This window comes from Phocoena sinus, chromosome 5, assembly GCF_008692025.1.
Source record: "Phocoena sinus isolate mPhoSin1 chromosome 5, mPhoSin1.pri, whole genome shotgun sequence".
NCBI lineage: Eukaryota > Metazoa > Chordata > Mammalia > Artiodactyla > Phocoenidae > Phocoena > Phocoena sinus.
The window spans coordinates 116,319,430-116,338,126 of record NC_045767.1 but is presented as its reverse complement, the minus strand read 5'-3'; the positions used below and the strand labels follow the sequence as shown (position 1 = coordinate 116,338,126).

General features: G+C 33.8%; 1 protein-coding gene across 3 annotated transcripts in view; it reads left to right on the top strand.

Moving 5' to 3' along the window:
- USP38 (ubiquitin specific peptidase 38) overlaps window positions 1-18,028 on the top strand; it is a 34,407-nt gene extending 16,379 nt beyond the window's left edge. For 2 of the 3 annotated variants that reach the window (XM_032632942.1, XM_032632944.1), the window contains exons 6-10: window positions 1,169-1,362; window positions 3,907-4,000; window positions 6,603-6,709; window positions 7,948-9,307; window positions 16,796-18,028. In XM_032632942.1, the coding sequence (XP_032488833.1) occupies window positions 1,169-1,362; window positions 3,907-4,000; window positions 6,603-6,709; window positions 7,948-9,307; window positions 16,796-16,957 (1,917 nt within the window). In that variant the 3' untranslated portion in view covers window positions 16,958-18,028. The remainder of the gene's footprint in view (window positions 1-1,168; window positions 1,363-3,906; window positions 4,001-6,602; window positions 6,710-7,947; window positions 9,308-16,795) is intronic. The other variant, XM_032632943.1, reaches the window with a different exon arrangement.
- The last annotated feature ends 669 nt before the right edge of the window (window positions 18,029-18,697 follow it).

The window sequence follows — 18,697 nt, the reverse complement described above, 5'->3', positions numbered from 1 at the left end:
TTTTTACACAGCAGGTTCTTATTAGTTATCCATTTCATACATATTAGTGTATACATGTCAATCCCAATCTCCCAGTTCATCCCACCACCACCACCCCCCGCCACTTTCCCCTCTTGGTGTCCATACGTTTGTTCTCTACATCTGTGTCTCTATTTCTGCCCTGCAAACTAGTTTTTGTCATGGATTTGATAGTAATGTTAATCTCTTTCTGCAGTGTCGCTGTGTCCATAGATGAAAGCTATTGCTGTTGTTAAATGTCATTCTTCACTGCTGAAGGTTGAAAATTCTGATAACTGAAATAGGCTCGGAAGAATCAAGGATCTCCCTCTTAAACCAAGGGAGGCACTTTCCATTAGCTGTCAACAACAACAACAGCAAAATCAAATCCAAAGATTAAAATTCCTTCAGAAAATGTTTTCTGAGGTCTGAGTACCTTCGATGGTAATAGTCCAAAAAAGCCTGAATGATTTTACCAACTTTCCTTATTCTCCAGTGCTCTACTCATGCTTGAAACCACTTACACTTAAAATTTTATCTCATATGTCACAAAGCAGGGAAGAAACTGTATCCTGTAATAATTTTTCTATATGGTTAAACATGAAATTGAGTTTTATTTCTTAAAGTCAGAGGTCATTGTGCTTAGATGCTTTCACTTTTCATTCCCTGATTACTTTGAGCTTTTATTTCTAAGGGTTAGTACTGGGTAAATATTAGTATTGAATGAAAAGGAGATATTATTTTCACTACAAAATTTGAAAGCAAATTGTTTGTTAAGCTTATTCAATTGTGTACTAATTTAAGTCCTTATTCTACTGCCTTTGAATAGCACTGCAATATACTCTCTGATGTCAGAGGTTTATTTTGAAAACATTTTGCTGGCAAATAGGAGATATAAATAGTTCAAATGTGACTTCAATTCCTGGTTCTTGAGTATTCCTCAGCTTGATAAACTCTACCTTAGGAGATACTTATTCATTTTAGGAGACAATTATTTTTGCCATGTAGTGTAATTTGATTTTTTGATGACTGCTCAAGTATTATCAGTGATTTCCAAACTAAGTGGAAGAAAACAAAGGTTAAGTGTCAGTGGAAGAATCTTCTTTATGGTGTTAACTTAATAAAAAAAAGTTTATATTTTTACACTACTTTTCCTCTTTATGCTCTACAGGATTTTCCTAAGCCCAGTGAAGAGAAGATTAAACTGATTCTCAGTCAAAGTGCCTGGACTTCTCAATCCAATTCTTTGGCATCTTGCTTGTCTAGACTTTCTGGAAAATCTGAAACTGGGAAAACTGGTCTTATTAATCTAGGGAATACATGTTATATGAACAGTGTTATACAAGCATTGTTTATGGCCACAGAGTAAGTTTAAATTTGAGCTTTTTTGTTTGTTTGTTTTCATTTTAACTGTAGAAATTGATGCATGTTGATGAAATGTAAATGGTGGGATTATCTTCACATTATTTCCTATATATGGCAGAAATATTCATATTTTCATATAATTACCTTATTCAGAAATGAATTGCTTTTACTGCTCAGGAACTTCTAAAATGTTAACTTATATAAATTCTACTTCATGTTTATATTATATATTGCATTTAGAGTCTTTTGAATTACTCCAAGTTGATATTTATTAATGTAACAGAGGGATTGATTGAGCTTATTTCAGAATTTAAGGGTCCTCAAGTACTAATTTGTTATTATCCTGTTTCTTTTAACCTGTGTATCTTTTAAGGTGGTCATGTTTTTTCTGCTTATAGATATTTTGCTGTTTTATCAGATCAATAACTCCTTTGTTGCTGTTAAGGAAATTCAAGCTCTGCTTCCCACCCCAAGTTGATAGATACTGAACAACTGTATAAACAGACATGTTTCTTTGCCGTCTTACAGATTTACTTTCAAATTCATTTTCTTTTGCAGCCAAGCAAATAGGAAATCAGAGGTTGTTAGCTATGTGAATACAATCTGTAAAGGTACAAAATAATGATAACCTTTTCCTGAAGGCAAAAGCATGGTTGAATTTTTCTCTTCTGTACCAATAGAGTATTCATGGGACTTGACCAAAGATGTTTACAAATTGACTTCTAAGCCTGTGTAAGTTTTTATGCCTACCTAGAGGAATCATAAACTGAAAGATAAAGAGTTTAGCTTTATTTTCTTTCCTGGCCTCAGAATATACTGTCAACACTAAGGTGTTTTTCATTTGGTCTAGTGGTTTCTTTTGTCTTTCGGTTTGTTTGTATTTGGGATTTTTTTTTTTTTTTTTAAGAAAATGTATACTCTTAGACACAAGTGATACTAGGCATAAAGCTAAAGTAATCCATGTCTCACCACCAGAGGTCATCTAATCCAGCCGTCTCATTTTACAGATGATAGAGAAAGCAGAGACCCAGAGCAGTTATAACTGGCAACCACAATTCAAAGAGCACATCTTATTGTACAGTGGCCAATACTATCTCAGAATAAGCAGACAGGATATTTTATTTCTTTGGTAATATGTAAATTCTTTGTGGTTTTAAAAAAATAAATCTAGAAGTACATAAAATAAACATCAGACATTCCCATCCCCAAGGGTAATTTGTTAACAGTTTTGCTTGTATTGTTCCAAACCTATTTTTTGTACAGAGATAAGATTTATCTAGTACAAGAACAAATGAATTGTTTTTTAAAAAATATGTTTATAAAGGATCCTATTTATATATTCTTTTCCAGCCACTTGTTTTTTTCTTTTAACGATTTGTGTTGGAAAGAGTCCCACGTTAGTGCAAATGACAGAACTGTGTCATTCTGAGTAAACAGGTGTACCATGATTTATTTAATCATATTCTTACTGATGAATATTAGATTGTTTTGCTTATAATTAATATCTCTCTGCCCATATGCAGTTATAGAGGATATTCTTTGAATAGGGTGTGCCAGATTGCTTCCAGAAAGGCTATAGCATTTGAACTTGCATACTAATACATGATTGTACCTATGACCCCATGCCTTTAGCAGTACTTGATATAATCAGTCTTTAAAAATTTTTCCAATCTGGAGGAAAATGTGTATTGCTGACCATTACAGAGTTTTTCCCTCTCTAGTTTTCTTTGTTCATTTGTGTTTCTTTTTTGAATAACCTATTCTTTCCATTGTGCACCTTTCTGTTGGGTCCTTTTCTTTTTCATACTGATTTATATATACTATGGGTGATAATCCTTTGTTTCATGCTTTCTTCCAGTCAGTATGATTCAAATTTGTGAAGTGTTTTGTTTGCAATTTTTTTTTTTATGTAGTCAGATCTGCTATTTATCATTTATAGTGTCTGAATTTTAGGACGCCTTCCCCTCTATACCCCTTCCCCACCTTTTTTTTTCTTTTAAATACTTCAGTACTTTTGTATTTTACATTTAGCTCAATACTCTTCTGTGGCATCTGTGATGATGTGAAATCTTAATCTAATTCCATTTTTTTCCAAATGGATACCCATTTGTTCCTATACTGTTTTTTGTATAGCTTCTTTTCCCATCTGGCACTAGTACCAGTCTTTAAATCACTCTAACTTCATAGTAGTTTTGATGACGGCATATTTTTTTATTTCATGTAGATGTGAAAGAATTCAAAAGTTGTTTACTTAAGTTATTAGTTAATAGCTTAATCTATTTCTATTTGCTAATCCAGAAGATAGGAATAATACGTGACTGCACGTGGCCATTGCCAGGCCACGTAGTAAGAGTTCAATTACCATCATTCTCTTCCTTCTTCACTACATGGTAGGCAGTGACTTTGCCAGGTAAAGGGCCTTCAGGTAAGTGAAATTTTACTTTGAGGATAATAAGTTCTTGAACTAACTTCCTTTTAGCTTTTAAAAAAATGCATCGTGTGTATACATGTATACAAAAATCATTATATTTTATTATCTTTCAGTTTCAGGAGACAAGTATTATCTTTAAATCTAAATGGGTGCAATTCGTTAATGAAAAAATTACAGCATCTTTTTGCCTTTTTGGCTCATACACAGGTGAGTGTGTGTGTAGTGTGTATATGTTAATTGCCTTGAAAATCTTCTTTAAACTTCACATTATAGCAAACTTGGTGAACCTTTTTAACTGATGAAATAATATATATCCTCCCAGCACAACAAATCCACATAGAAATCTAAAAAGATACTGCCTAAAATCAGGATATGCTCTAAGTTTTTATTTCTCCCTTCTGCTTTACATTCTTGTAGATGAATATTTTACTAACTCATTATACTGATTATTATATATCTGATTTTCTATCCAAAAGTTAAGCTCCTTCATGAAGAAATCGTTAAAAATGAATCTTTAATATTAAGTTTATAGATACTAATCGGTAGATCTTCACAGTAATGAACAATTAAAATAATTTTGTGGTATCTTGGCTTCTTTTTTATCTCATTTCTATCATATGTACCCTTTAATTATGACTACTTCTAAGCTCTAGAACTAATGGATAAACTGTTTACCTATTAAGTTCTAGAGCTTAAAATTTTGTGATGATCATTTATGTCCACAGATTAATCCAAGGAAATGAGTTTATGCTAATGGCAAGAACATCACATAGTAAACAGACATTTATTGAGAGACACAATATGCAGTCTGATAAGCATTCAAAAAGGAATCCTTATGCTTGAGGAACTTATACTTTAAGTTTTGAGTAATACATATGAATAATATATATCATTTATAAATAATACATATTATTTTCTGGTTATACTCTGATTGTCTTAGTTTCACAGAGGTCTAAAGAAGTAGGTAGTTACAGCCAGAAGAGAAGATAGATTCGGAATCAGTGGAATTGAGTTGATAGGAATGGTTTCCTGTCTACAAGCTGAGAAATATCTCAGGTATAACTTCTTAAATGGAAAGAATCAAGACAAGATTGACATATGAGATCATTAGTGATGGCCTATGAGATACTCAAAGGATCATTTATACTATTCTCTATCTGGGGGAAATATGTTCATAAATTAAATTTAACATCTCAGGACCAAGGGAGATGAAATCTCCTCCCTGCAACTCCCCCCAAACATTGTTTTCTAGTAAATGGATTTATGCACTTGCTTTATCACTAGTCTGTATTTACTGTATACTGTATAGAGTCGGCCCTTGAACATCACAGGTCTGAACTGCAGGAGTCCACTTACACATGGATTTTTTTCAATAAATATGTACTATAGTACTACATAATCCATGGTGGTTTGAGTCAGCAGATGCGGAACCACAGATACATGAACAGATACACAGTATATCTTTACAGTATAAATTTTCAGTATACTGTAAAGTTTTTGACTAAGCAGAGGATAGGCACCCCAACCCCTATGTTGTTCAGTGGTCAGCTGTATAATATAAATGTGTGTATCTCTGCATATACATGTAGATATTAATACATTATATATACTATATTAACTTATTAAGTCAGAGCTATTGGGAAAAAAATTTTAGGAGGCTTCCAAACTCCCAATAAAAGACAAAAGGAATTAACAGGAGAACCTAATTAAAGTTCTGTCATAGTTGAGACCCTATCTGATAGCAGCCTGACAAGGACTGTTTTAGGTAGATTTTCCCTATATAATTTAAAAGGCTTTTCTTCTTATAATTAATAAAACTAACATTTATTGAGCATTTAAATTTGTCTAGCTCCTGTGCTAAGTGGTTTACATATATTAGCTCTTAATCCTCAAAATCAATCTATGCGGTAATAAGGTAGCATACCCATTTTACAGGTGAAGAAATGGGGCTTACATTACTTGCTTTCATGGTCATGCAAACAAACAGCAAGATTGGAATGTAAACCAAATGATTCTGGAACCCATGTTCAACCAGTCCACCAAATTCCTTTCCTTCAAAATACCATAAACACTCCTATTTTGATAAAAAAAATTTCCTTAACTGAGAACTCTGTCATATACCACAAATAAATTATAAATTTTCAAGTTATAATCACAACTCTTCAGATGCCTTTTTCAGTTCTTTTTTTTTTGTCATGGCAAAATCTAGGATTTCAACCTAGCTTGCTCTAAAGTCCACTAGCAGCCACTTCACTAAACTGCCTCTGTACTAAAAAAAAGAAAGTCAGCAACCAGTGAAAAGTCCCTAGCCAGTGTGTTCACATTCTGTACATTTATGACATGTGTACCCAGTCAAGGAAATTTTCACCTAAAATAAGTACACATGGTTCTGTAGAGTATGCCCCTTATTACTTTAGCCAGGATATATATTCACTAACATTTTTTTCAGATTTGATTTTTTTTTAAATTGTGGACTCAAGCACATAGAGGGTAATGCCAGGAGCATTATATTAATTTAAAGAGACTTGGGTTCTGATATAATCCCCTCTGCCATTAATTTAGCTATATGACCTTGGGCAAGTCCCATAGTTTCTCTAGATCTTAATTCTCATCTGCAGAATAAGAAGTTATGACCGAAAGTTACCTAAATTTATTTCTAACTAATTTTATGTGCCCTCATGTTTGGCACTTTGTGGTAAAGGTTAAGCCAGTGTAATTTTAGTAATCTTTATTAAGCATTATATATTAAGATTTCAGTTATTTGGTTCATGGTGTGAGAATCACTCCCTTGTGTTTTCTCTGTCAAAAGAGAGAAGCATATGCACCTCGGATATTCTTTGAGGCTTCCAGACCTCCATGGTTTACCCCCAGATCACAACAAGACTGTTCTGAATACCTCAGGTTTCTACTAGACAGGTAAGAAGTATTTCTAAAGCTATGATTTGAATTATGTTCTTTCATAACAGATTATTTCTACAAAACATCGTTTCCTTTAAAGACATATTTCAACTGTTAATCCCTAAAATACCTGCATTTATTGTAGTTTTTAAAGTGTTCTTTTGTTTTCAATTTGGTTTCTTTTTTAAATTTTCTTACTTTAGACCAGCTGTTCTCAAAGTGTGGTACAAGGACCCCTAGGGGTTCCCAGAACACTTTCAGGGCTCTTCCCTTTTCGAACTGCATATCTGTGTATATGTAGTTGAGGCCAGATTTTCTTCATATACTTCATCCAGAACAACATATCACGATAGACTGAATGCAGGGCAGATATGAGGATCCAGCCTGTCTTCTATTAAGCCAGATACTTGAAGTATTGGCAAAATGTAAAACAGCGCCATTCTTCTAAGTTTTGGGGGGTTTAGAAAATATAACTATTTTTTATTTTAAAAAATGTTTTATTTTAAATATTTAAATGTTTTATTTTAAATGTTTTATTTTAAATATTTTATTTTAAAAAATGTATATTAACATGTAATGAGTTTATTATTGTTTTTAAATGTATTATTACCTTTATTCTCAATTTCTGAATACAGTAAATATTAATAGGTATAACCACATAAATGAAAGCTTTTGGGTTCCTCAATTTTGTTTAAGAGTATAAAGGCATCCTGAGACAAAAAAAATTAATAACTGCTCTTTAAACCAGTTCATAATTCAGTGGGTTTGGTAAATTTTATTGTCTTCTTACCACTTAGTTAATAAAACCTATTATCTTCCTGTATTTCCCTGTCTTTGCCTCCCTTCTGTTATGTGAATGACTAGTAAAGTTAGTTGAACTCAACCTTCCTTCCATTCAGCAAGGATATGTTGAGTGGTTTCTTTGTGCCAGGCTTTCTGTGAAGTGTCAGGCAAACAAAGATATATAAGACAGTTAGTGGACATGTATAATTATAATAAGTGCTATAAAATAGCAGTATGACGAAAGTGTAATGAGAATATAGTGTAGGAACAGTTCCTAACTTCTCTTCTGATCTACCTTCTCAAACTGTTCAATATTCCTCTTGATTAAAGGAGGAGAAACTTGATTTTTTCTTACTTAAGCATTATATTTGATAAGAATAATTTGGCTATTTATATAGGCAACCAATATTTTAAAGTAGAAATGACATTTAAATTTAAGCAAGGTAGCTATATAATGATATACTCTTCTACAGGCTCCATGAAGAAGAAAAGATCTTGAAAGTTCAGTCCTCACACAAGCTTTCTGAAAGTCTCGGGTGCAGTGAAACTTCTTTACAAGAAGTAGCCAATAAGGCAGCTGTACTAACAGAGACCCCTTGCACAAGTGATAGTGAGAAGACATTAATCGAAAAAATGTTTGGAGGAAAACTACAAACTCACATATGTTGTTTGAACTGCAGGAGTACCTCACAAAAAGTGGAAGCCTTTACAGATCTTTCACTTGCCTTTTGTCCTTCCTCTTCTATGGAAAACTTGTCTTTTCAAGAACCGGCATCATCACCCAGTACACAAGATGGTGGTCTAATGCAGGCCAGTGTACCTGGTCCTTCAAAAGAACCAGGAGTCTGTAATCCATCAACAGCTGCCTTTGCCTGTTACTCAGCTGTGAATGAAAGAATGGTGGACAGTCCTGATGAATTTCGCTGTAGTGAAGACACTTCTGTCCCTAATGACTCTAGCAAGATGCTTGTTAATAAAGATGTACCTCAGAAAGCAGGAGGTGAAACCACATCTTCAGTAACTGACTTACTAAATTATTTTTTGGCTCCAGAGATTCTTACTGGTGACAACCAATATTATTGTGAAAACTGTGCCTCTCTGCAGAATGCCGAGAAAACTATGCAAATCACGGAGGAACCTGAATACCTTATTCTTACTCTCCTAAGATTTTCATATGATCAGAAGTATCATGTGAGAAGAAAAATCCTAGACAATGTGTCACTGCCACTGGTTTTGGAGTTGCCAGTTAAAAGAACTACTTCTTTCTCTTCGTTGTCAGAAAGTTGGTCTCTAGATGTTGACTTCACTGATATTAGTGAGAATCTAGCTAAAAAATTAAAGCCTTCTGGGACTGAAGAAGCTTGCTCCCCAAAATTGGTGCCCTATCTATTGAGTTCTGTTGTCGTTCACTCTGGTGTATCCTCTGAAAGCGGACATTACTATTCTTATGCCAGAAACATCACAGGTACAGAGTCCTCATACCAGATGTGCCACCAGCCCGAAACTCTGACATTAGCCTCCTCCCAGAGTCATTTATTAGGGAGAGATAGTCCCAGTGCAGTTGTTGAACAGGATTTGGAAAATAAGGAAATGTCAAAAGAGTGGTTTTTATTTAATGACAGCAGAGTGACGTTTACTTCATTTCAGTCAGTCCAGAAAATTACTAGTAGGTTTCCTAAGGACACAGCTTATGTGCTGTTGTATAAAAAACAGAACAGCACTAATGGTTTAAATGGGAATAATTCAACCACTGGACTCTGGGTAAATGGAGACCCACCTCTACAGAAAGAACTAATGGATGCTATAACAAAAGACAATAAACTATATTTACAGGTAAGTTGGAAATATAAGCTTCATCATTTGTGGAAAATATTTAAACAATTGACAGGTGGTTAAATGAGTGCCTTAATTTTGAAATCCAACTTCTGCATTTTTAAGGAATTTACAAAGTGGTTATTTGAAATTTGAATCTGGGTTTATATGAAATGGGTTCAACCTATATAGCTAAATTTTCTTTCTAATGTTACAAATTAGTTATTAAAAGTCACAAGTACATGCAGTATAGAAGCCCTTGTTTGTTTTTTTTTCTGTTTTTTTTTAACATCTTTATTGCAGTATAATTGCTTTACAATGGTGTGTTAGTTTCTGCTTTATAACAAAGTGAATCAGTTATACATATACATATGTTCCCATATCTCTTCCCTCTGGCGTCTCCCTCCCTCCCACCCTCCCTATCCCACCCCTCTACGTGGTCACAAAGCACCGAGCTGATCTTCCTGTGCTATGCGGCTGCTTCCCACTAGCTATCTATTTTACGTTTGGTAGTGTATATATGTCCATGACACTCTCTCACTTTGTCACAGCTTACCCTTCCCTCCTCCCCATATCCTCAAGTCCATTCTCTAGTAGGTCTGTGTCTTTATTCCCATCTTGCCCCTAGGTTCTTCATGACCTTTTTTTTGTTTTTCTTAGATTCCATATATATGTGTTAGCATACAGTATTTGTTTTTCTCTTTCTGACTTACTTCACTCTGTATGACAGACTCTAGGTCCATCCACCTCACTACCAATAACTCAATTTCGTTTCTTTTTATGGCTGAGTAATATTCCATTGTATATATGTGCCACATCTTCTTTATCCATTCATTTGTTGATGGACACTTAGGTTGCTTCCATGTCCTGGCTATTGTAAATAGAGCTGCAATGAACATTTTGGTACATGACTCTTTTTGAATTATGGTTTTCTCAGGGTATATGCCCAGTAGTGGGATTGCTGGGTCGTATGGTAGTTCTATTTGTAGTTTTTTAAGGAACCTCCATACTGTTCTCCATAGTGGCTGTATCAATTTACATTCCCACCAACAGTGCAAGAGTGTTCCCCTTTCTCCACAGCCTCTCCAGCATTTATTGTTTGTAGATTTTTTGATGATGGCCATTCTGACCGGTGTGAGATGATATTTCATTCTAGTTTTGATTTGCATTTCTCTAATGATTAATGATGTTGAGCATTCTTTCATGTGTTTGTTGGCAATCTGTATATCTTCTTTGGAGAAATGTCTATTTAGGTCTTCTACCCATTTTTGGATTGGGTTGTTTGTTTTTTTGATATTGAGCTGCATGAGCTGCTTGTATATTTTGGAGATTAATCCTTTGTCAGTTGCTTCATTTGCAAATATTTTCTCCCATTCTGAGAGTTGTCTTTTGGTCTTATGGTTTCCTTTGCTGTGCAAAAGCTTTGAAGTTTCATTAGGTCCCATTTGTTTATTTTTGTTTTTATTTCCATTTCCCTAGGAGGTGGGTCAAAAAGGATCTTGCTGTGATTTATGTTATAGTGTTCTGCCTATGTTTTCCTTTAAGAGTTTGATAGTGTCTGCCCTTACATTTAGGTCTTTAATCCATTTTGAGTTTATTTTTGTGTATGGTGTTAGGGAGTGTTCTAATTTCATACTTTTACATGTACCTGTCCAGTTTTCCCAGCACCACTTATTGAAGAGGCTGTCTTTTCTCCACTGTATATTCTCACCTCCTTTATCAAAGATAAGGTGACCATATGTGTGTGGGTTTATCTCTGGGCTTTCTATCCTGTTCCATTGATCTATATTTCTGTTTTTGTGCCAGTACCATACTGTCTTGATTACTGTAGCTTTGTAGTATAGTCTGAAGTCAGGCAGCCTGATTCCTCCAGCTCCGTTTTTCGTTCTCAAGATTGCTTTGGCTATTCAGGGTCTTTCGTGTTTCCATACAAATTGTGAAATTATTTCTTCTAGTTCTGTGAAAAATGCCAGTGGTAGCTTGATAGGGATTGCATTGAATCTGTAGATTGCTTTGGGTAGTAGAGTCATTTTCACAGTGTTGATTCTTCCAATCCAAAAACATGGTATATCTCTCTATCTGTTTGTATCATCTTTAATTTCTTTCATCAGTGTCTTATAATTTTCTGCATACAGGTCTTTTGTCTCCTTAGGTAGGTTTATTCCTAGGTATTTTATTCTTTTTGTTGCAATGGTAAATGGGAGTGTTTTCTTGATTTCACTTTCAGATTTTTCATCATTAGTGTATAGGAATGCCAGAGATTTCTGTGCATTAATTTTGTATTCTGCTACTTTACCAAATTCATTGATTAGCTCTAGTAGTTTTCTGGTAGCATCTTTAGGATTGTCTATGTATAGTATCATGTCATCTGCAAACAGTGACAGCTTTACTTCTTTACCAATTTGGATTCCTTTTATTTCTTTTTCTTCTCTGATTGCTGTGGCTAAAACTTCCAAAACTATGTTGAGTAACCTTGTTTGTTTTTAATTAGAAAAGATGTGATCTTTATAAAAGCATGCCATATAGAAATTTAGGAAGCTTAATAAAATGGAAGTATTTTCCTCTTCCCTTCAGTCCCACCTGCCAGGGGAAACAACTGCTAAATTTGTATTTATTCCTTCTAGACCTTTGTATAAATATTTTAATGACTGTTTATTGACAGTCAGGTGGATAAAGTAAAGGATACTAAAAGGTAGAATATGTAAAGAAAGGATATTTGTATTCTTTAAGGACCTGATCAGCAGAATCATGGCAGTAATAGAACAATTAGTAAATAAAAACTGTGGAGTAAAGGTTTCATATGAGCTGAATTTACTTTTCGCACAGAGTTAGCGCTTTTTCTTACTTTAAAGTTAATAAAGACCTTGCGGAAAGCATTTTTCGTACAGAGTTAGCGCTTTTTCTTACGTTAAAGTTAATAAAGATCTTGCTGAAAGCATTTTTCTTTGAAACCTGCCAACTTGCTATCAACATAAAGGACCAACAGTAAATTGTAGTTAAAATTGTAGGTGTATTAATTGGGTAGTCCAAATGATTGTATGAGTTTAAATAAGTAAGTTTCTAAAAATTTTTTATTACTGACTCCTAAAGGATACAGAATAAGAAAAAACAGTACTGATTTTTAGAGGGAAGTTTACTCAAAAAGTTTTCAAATTTACTGTATTAAACAATACTCAAATAACAATACATGATACATTTTTAAAGGAGTATGGCAATGTTCCAGAGTCACACAAAAACAGTACTTTTTACAGAAAAAAAAATAGAAACTCAGAATATTCATTATTCACTACCAAAGACTCTAACATCCAGTCAGAAGGCTTATGTTCAAGGTAATAGAGTATACTCAAACATGTCCTCCTCACTACATATTGAATAAGCACTTAGATAGGACTCATGATTCTTGAAGATTGGAGAGGTGGAGTGTAAGAAGGTTAGGTTAAAATAGAAATTTTCTACAGTATAAAATATGGAAATAAGGCCCAGTGCAATCTTGACTTTTGGAAATATGCAGAAACTACTCTAATTTGTGTAATTGTAATGCCAAAAGCTCTTTTAACCATAACAACTATTTGTATTGCAACCTGGCTCTACATGATTTTCTCTATCTTGCCATTTACCCCATTACATCCTGATTTTACAATGTTTGTATGTGATGAGCCATTCTTTTCATTATTATTTTAATACCCTTATGTCATTATAAAGGAAAACCATTATGTACTTTGTTAATTCAGTTTCTCAGTGTTGTGCAGTTGTTCTGAATTCCATTTTAAGTCTCAGGCCAGTTGTTTAATGCAAAAAAGATATCACTAAATTTTACATTGTTATTTATTTATTTACCTGTATTAAGACTCTTAGGCTATTAAAGCTTCATTATCAAAGTGCTTTTTTAAAGCAAATTGCAAAAACATACTCAACTCTTAATTAGAAACTTAAATATATTTAGACTTTAATTGATAAAGTTTGAATTGTGATGTTTCTCATACTGTGTAACTGAATCACCTGGCATCTTAAGTTTGTATTAGGAGACTATAGTGTTTCTTCTGTACTGATGAACATGTTCTCATAATTGCCAGGCAGTGAGAATGTGTGATGTTGAGATTTTTGTATACAGCCGTTTTCAGCTATCATTTCTTAGTTTTGAACAAGTGGAACCTGTATGTTATGTTTTTGCTCTTATTCTCAGTTTTGTTTTTACATTCATTCCTGGGGTATAGTTAAAAGTTTGTGCCCATTTCATAGTAATAATGCTGTGTAATAGATTGCTATGTCTAGGATATAACTTTGGCTTTAAGAAACAGCATTATACCTATTTATAAAACAGTTGTAAAAAACTTAATCAGATCTTAGTAAAAATAAGGGTGTGGAGTTGAGTAAAGTCACAACTAGATTTACAAGTGTTAGAAAGACTCTTGCTGTTTCTATAGTATTAGCAGGATTAGTGGTTGTGAAAAGCCTAGGCAAAAAAATCCTGTCTGACAAACTATTTTCTACTCTGTATCATAGCCTGACACATAAGAGAGCAATGTGAATTGTGGATCTTAAAGTAAATTTTGGAAAGGGCTTATCTCTTCATATATATTTCTCTCCCCAACTTCCATTAGTAGTATCTCCATTATTTTAGTGTCTGGACTACCAAAATCATGCTTTCAGTTAGGATCCAGTGAGAGAAAAGCTGTGTGAGTCACACCACCTATCCCCATGTGTCCCACACCAGCTGCAGACAGTTCTCTCCTTTCGTGTTCAGTTTCTTTCCTTTGTTTCTTTGGAGAAGGTGGGAGTTTGTCTTAATTTTTTTCTTCATCACACATACAGAAGAGTATACATTATATCTGTGTAAAGGAAAAAAAAAGATGGATTAATTTAATGTTTACAGATTTATTTAAATGAGAGATCTAAGTATACTGAAAGGTTTTTGTCCCAAAACAACAAAAACTCCTTTTTGTCACTAGATGTACAATCCACTGCTGAAATAAGAATTAATTTTAATACTTGATATAAATTTGGGATATAAATTACATATGCACTGAGATTCATAGTTTGTGACATTTACCTAATATTGTCATCTGTATTAAAAGAAATAAAATGAAAAGCAGTTTCCCCTACTTCTATCCATAGTTTAAGCTTATCTTCTGAAAACAGAATATAATACATTTTTCTCCCTCGGCCATGTATGTATGTATGTATGTATTTATGTATTTATTTATTTATTTAACATCTTTATTGGAGTATAATTCCTTTACAATGGTGTGTTACTTTCTGTTTTATAACGAAGTGAATTCGCTATACATTTACATATATCCCCATATCTCCTCCCTCTTGCATCTCCCTCCCTCCCACCCTCCCTATCCCACCCCTCTAGGTGGTCACAAAGCACCGAGCTGATCTCCCTGGGCCATGCAGCTGCTTCCCACTAGCTATCTGTTTTACATTTGATAGTGTATATTTGTCCATGCCACTTTCTCACTTCGTCCCATCTTACCCTTCCCTCTCCCCGTGTCCTCAAGTCCATTCTCTACGTCTGTATCTTTATTCCTATCCTGCCCCTAGGTTCTTCAGAACCTTTTTTTTCTTCCTTCTCTTTTTTTAGATTCAAGCCATGTATTTATATAAATAGCTAAGAAAGTAAAAATGGAATATTTCTTTCTTGGGAAGCTCTCTATCTTAAAATATAATATAGGTTTCAGGTGTCTCAGAAGCAGTGGAGTTACTAAGTTTTGTATTTTGTAGGTCCTTCAACATAGTTTCTGGTGAGAAGTCACTTTTTAACAAAGTCCAGGCAAAATTTGCCGTACCTTTTGGGAGCAGAACTTCTTGAAATCTGCCTTGCATATTTACTCAGTTTTATTTATTTCATTGGGGAAGATGATCTGTATCCTAAACCAGATATTGTTTCTTAGATCCAGAGTCATATTTTCATTGCTTGTTTAGATAGTTTAATAGATTATAGAGCCATAATAGAGGATTTTTGTTTCTTATTTTTGTGTCTTATTTCTGATATATCCATTGCAGCTTTTATTTTCTCTCTGTAAAATGTATGTAATTCTTACTTTAATTTTACAAATTGAAGAATAAATTACTATAGCTCCTGAAAAATATTGTGTGGTTGGACATGATACAGAGGAGCCAGCAGTTATAAATGTTGTAAATGATAGAGTTAATTAAAAAAATGTTTTTGAGAAATATCCTGCAAATTAAGTTTTAAAAGCCTTTCTAAGGCCTGTTAGGCCATTCTGCTATAAGGATTTCTTAGGTCACATTCAGCCCTAAAAATATGTGGTTCTTGATAATTTTGTGTATTGGGAATCACACAGCAGTCGCTGTATGCTTACTGAGAAACAGGGTGTCCGTATATGAGGGATAGATGTCAGGTTAAGCCTGGGATTTTTTTCTCCATAATAAAAATTGGGCATCTCATGAAGGGGGTAGAATAGTCAACCAAGAAAATTTAGCTAGAAATTGTAAAATAAAATTACCTTGCCAGGAGGAGCAAAGTAATTGGGCTTTTAGTTGGAAAATTGAAAGTAGTACAATTTTTGTTATTAATGTTGACTGTACTGTGAAAGTTCTTCAGGATGATTATACCTAACCATTTAAGGGTTGTGCTGTTGCTAGTGGCTTTTAGACCTTGTTGACACCGATGACCTCACTTGAAAGTTATAGACTCTTTCCCAGGAACATGGACATATATCAGAATATTTTCTTCCTAGGAGTTTGTGCCAGTTTTAGAATCCAGTTCTACACCTTGCCAAATGAATTTGCAGTTTCTTTATAAATAAATAAATAAGTGCTTATTCACATTTGTTCCTTTCGTGGCCAAGTACCTAATAGTGTTCTAGTCTGAAATCATTAATATTTACTGAGCACTTAATATGTGTCAGGCACATAGATGAATATGGTTCCTTATAAAAGTTCTAATAATCTGGTAGGGGGAAGTTTTAAGTAATACTGTAAGGAGACAGGCTCCTTTTCCTTAGCAGTGTTTTTGAGATGTTATTTACTGAGAAATATTCTGAGGAAAGGGTAGGAAAAAAATTCAGCCTTCTTTCATTATTTATACCTTTTACTGTAATCACCCACTTCCAAAATAGCTCCACTTGACAGAAAATGTAACCTTTGAATTCTGTGTTCTGTGTATTAGAAAAGAAATCCATTCTTGTATATGGTGATGAGTGTTGAAAGAACTGTGATATTTCTGTAGAGAAATTTTAAGACTGTGGAGCTTCAGTTTCATCTTCTGTAAAGGCGGGTACTGAAAGAGAATGGCCTTTAGGATCTGTCATTCTGTAGAGTTAAACTAGGATTTTGCTCTCTACCTTGTTCACTCCATCTGTGATTAGGTACTCAACTTTAGTAAGATTTGGTAAAGATTAGTGTAATCAATATTTTTAAAGTTACTGAGATTTGAAGGATGCTTATTAAGGATTAAGGCAATTTAAAAATATTTGTGTAGGTGATACCCATCCACTGTATTTAGAATTTTAATTTCATAAAAACAATTTTTAATTTTAGGAACAAGAGCTGAATGCTCGAGCCCGGGCCCTACAAGCTGCATCTGCATCCTGTTCATTTCGGCCCAATGGATTTGACGACAATGATCCACCAGGAAGCTGTGGACCAACTGGTGGTGGGGGTGGAGGAGGGTTTAATACAGTTGGCAGACTCGTATTTTGATGCTGAGAGAGTCCAAAATGCACTGGTCACAAAACATCCAATACTATGACTGTTTAAATGTCAGACTGTAACAAATATCATATCTATCTTTTATTTTTCTTTTCATTAGACCGTTATACAAGAAAACATAGCGCTTGTTTTTATTTTGTTGACAAAACGTTTATTAACAAAATGCATCATTGGGAAAAAATCTACCTCTTAAAATTCCATTTTCTTTTATGGTTAGACATGCTTGACCAAAAATTTTCAGAGGCAAATATGTACCTGGTCCCTAATTAAGCTGCATTAAATTTAGTAGAGGCAATTAAATGGTCCTGTCCTCAGTTTTACTGAACAAAAGATAGATTTCATTTAGCATCCTTTATAAAAGAATTGGTGTTAGAGGTGAAGGAAATATTGTTAGTAAGGAAAGAAAGAAAATCTTTTATTTCCTGTGTAGTTACCCCATTATTAAATTCAAGTCTTTGAGAATACTAGAGATGATATAGTCTCTCATGAAGGCAATAACATAAACTTTATCGAGCTGTAGTACTTTTCAGGTTTGTTCAGTGCTGTCTTCAGCATCACTGTATCTACATTTCAAGTACAAATGTTTTAAAAAAGGATTATTTATACATATGTGCTGAATTGATTTTAAGAAAGGTGCATGATCCTGTAGGAGCCACATTTTTACCTAAAAATTGCTAACTTTGTAGTGTTTCTAATTGTTTGAGGATTTTAAAAATTCTATTTCAGGGAGTATATCTTCTGTGTGTTTTGAAGGAGGTGAGTTCTGTATGTGCCTTGCAGTACTGTAATTCAAAAATAGGAATCTTTGGCTGCGGAAAAGTTTTTTACAAATGAAATGTTAGGAAGTAATTTTTTGTGCTAATGTTAAAATTATAACCTTTTGAAAGGTATTAGATTTTCCTGAAGTAAAATCTGATGGTTCTAAATCAATAAGTGTAATAGTTTGTTTTTAACTCTTAGAAGAATTCAGAGGAAATCAACCTAGTCAAAGTAAAAAAATTTTTTCGATTTTGTTACTTAATCCTCAGAATATTAAACATTGATCACATATTTTTAGAGTTATACATTTGTGGGGTTTTTTGTTTTTTCTCGTTTGAGTCATGCGTTTTGCACAGTTGTTTCTGTTTCACAGTTTCAGATAAAATGTCGAAATGTCAGCCCCTATGGTCCCACGTTTTCTTTTGCCAGGAAACTGGAAACAAGTCACTTCTCCTGGGTCTTGATTATACAGTATTTAGAAGTTATCCCAATTGTCCCCATTCCTAAAAGTTTTAACTTATCCATGGTGTACATTGTTCTGAAGATTGGTCACATATTTATTTTGAAAACATTTTAAGGAAAGAATGTTCTTTGGTGATTTGGGGTTTATCTTTTTCCCAAGCTTTTAATGGCAGTGGTTAAAAACAGAACTCCTCATCTTCATTCTACTACTTCCCACTCCTAACCTGTTTCTAGTCACCAGGAAGATTAGGAAAACTGATTGGATTAGTTAAAAACTGGAAATTCTTTTGCAGAATTGAGATTTCTCTTCCCTACAAATCACTGAGCCAGAAAGTTTTTTTTATCAACTGTCTTTCCTCTGGACTTCCTATTGATCTAATAATAAATGTCTAAGCTATGCGTTCAGTTATCCACTGGCTAGATAAAGATTTATAGTCAGATTATATCAGTCTTAGCATCTATTGAAATTGGTAAAGTCATTTAATACTTGGTGGGTTGATAGTGGGCTCA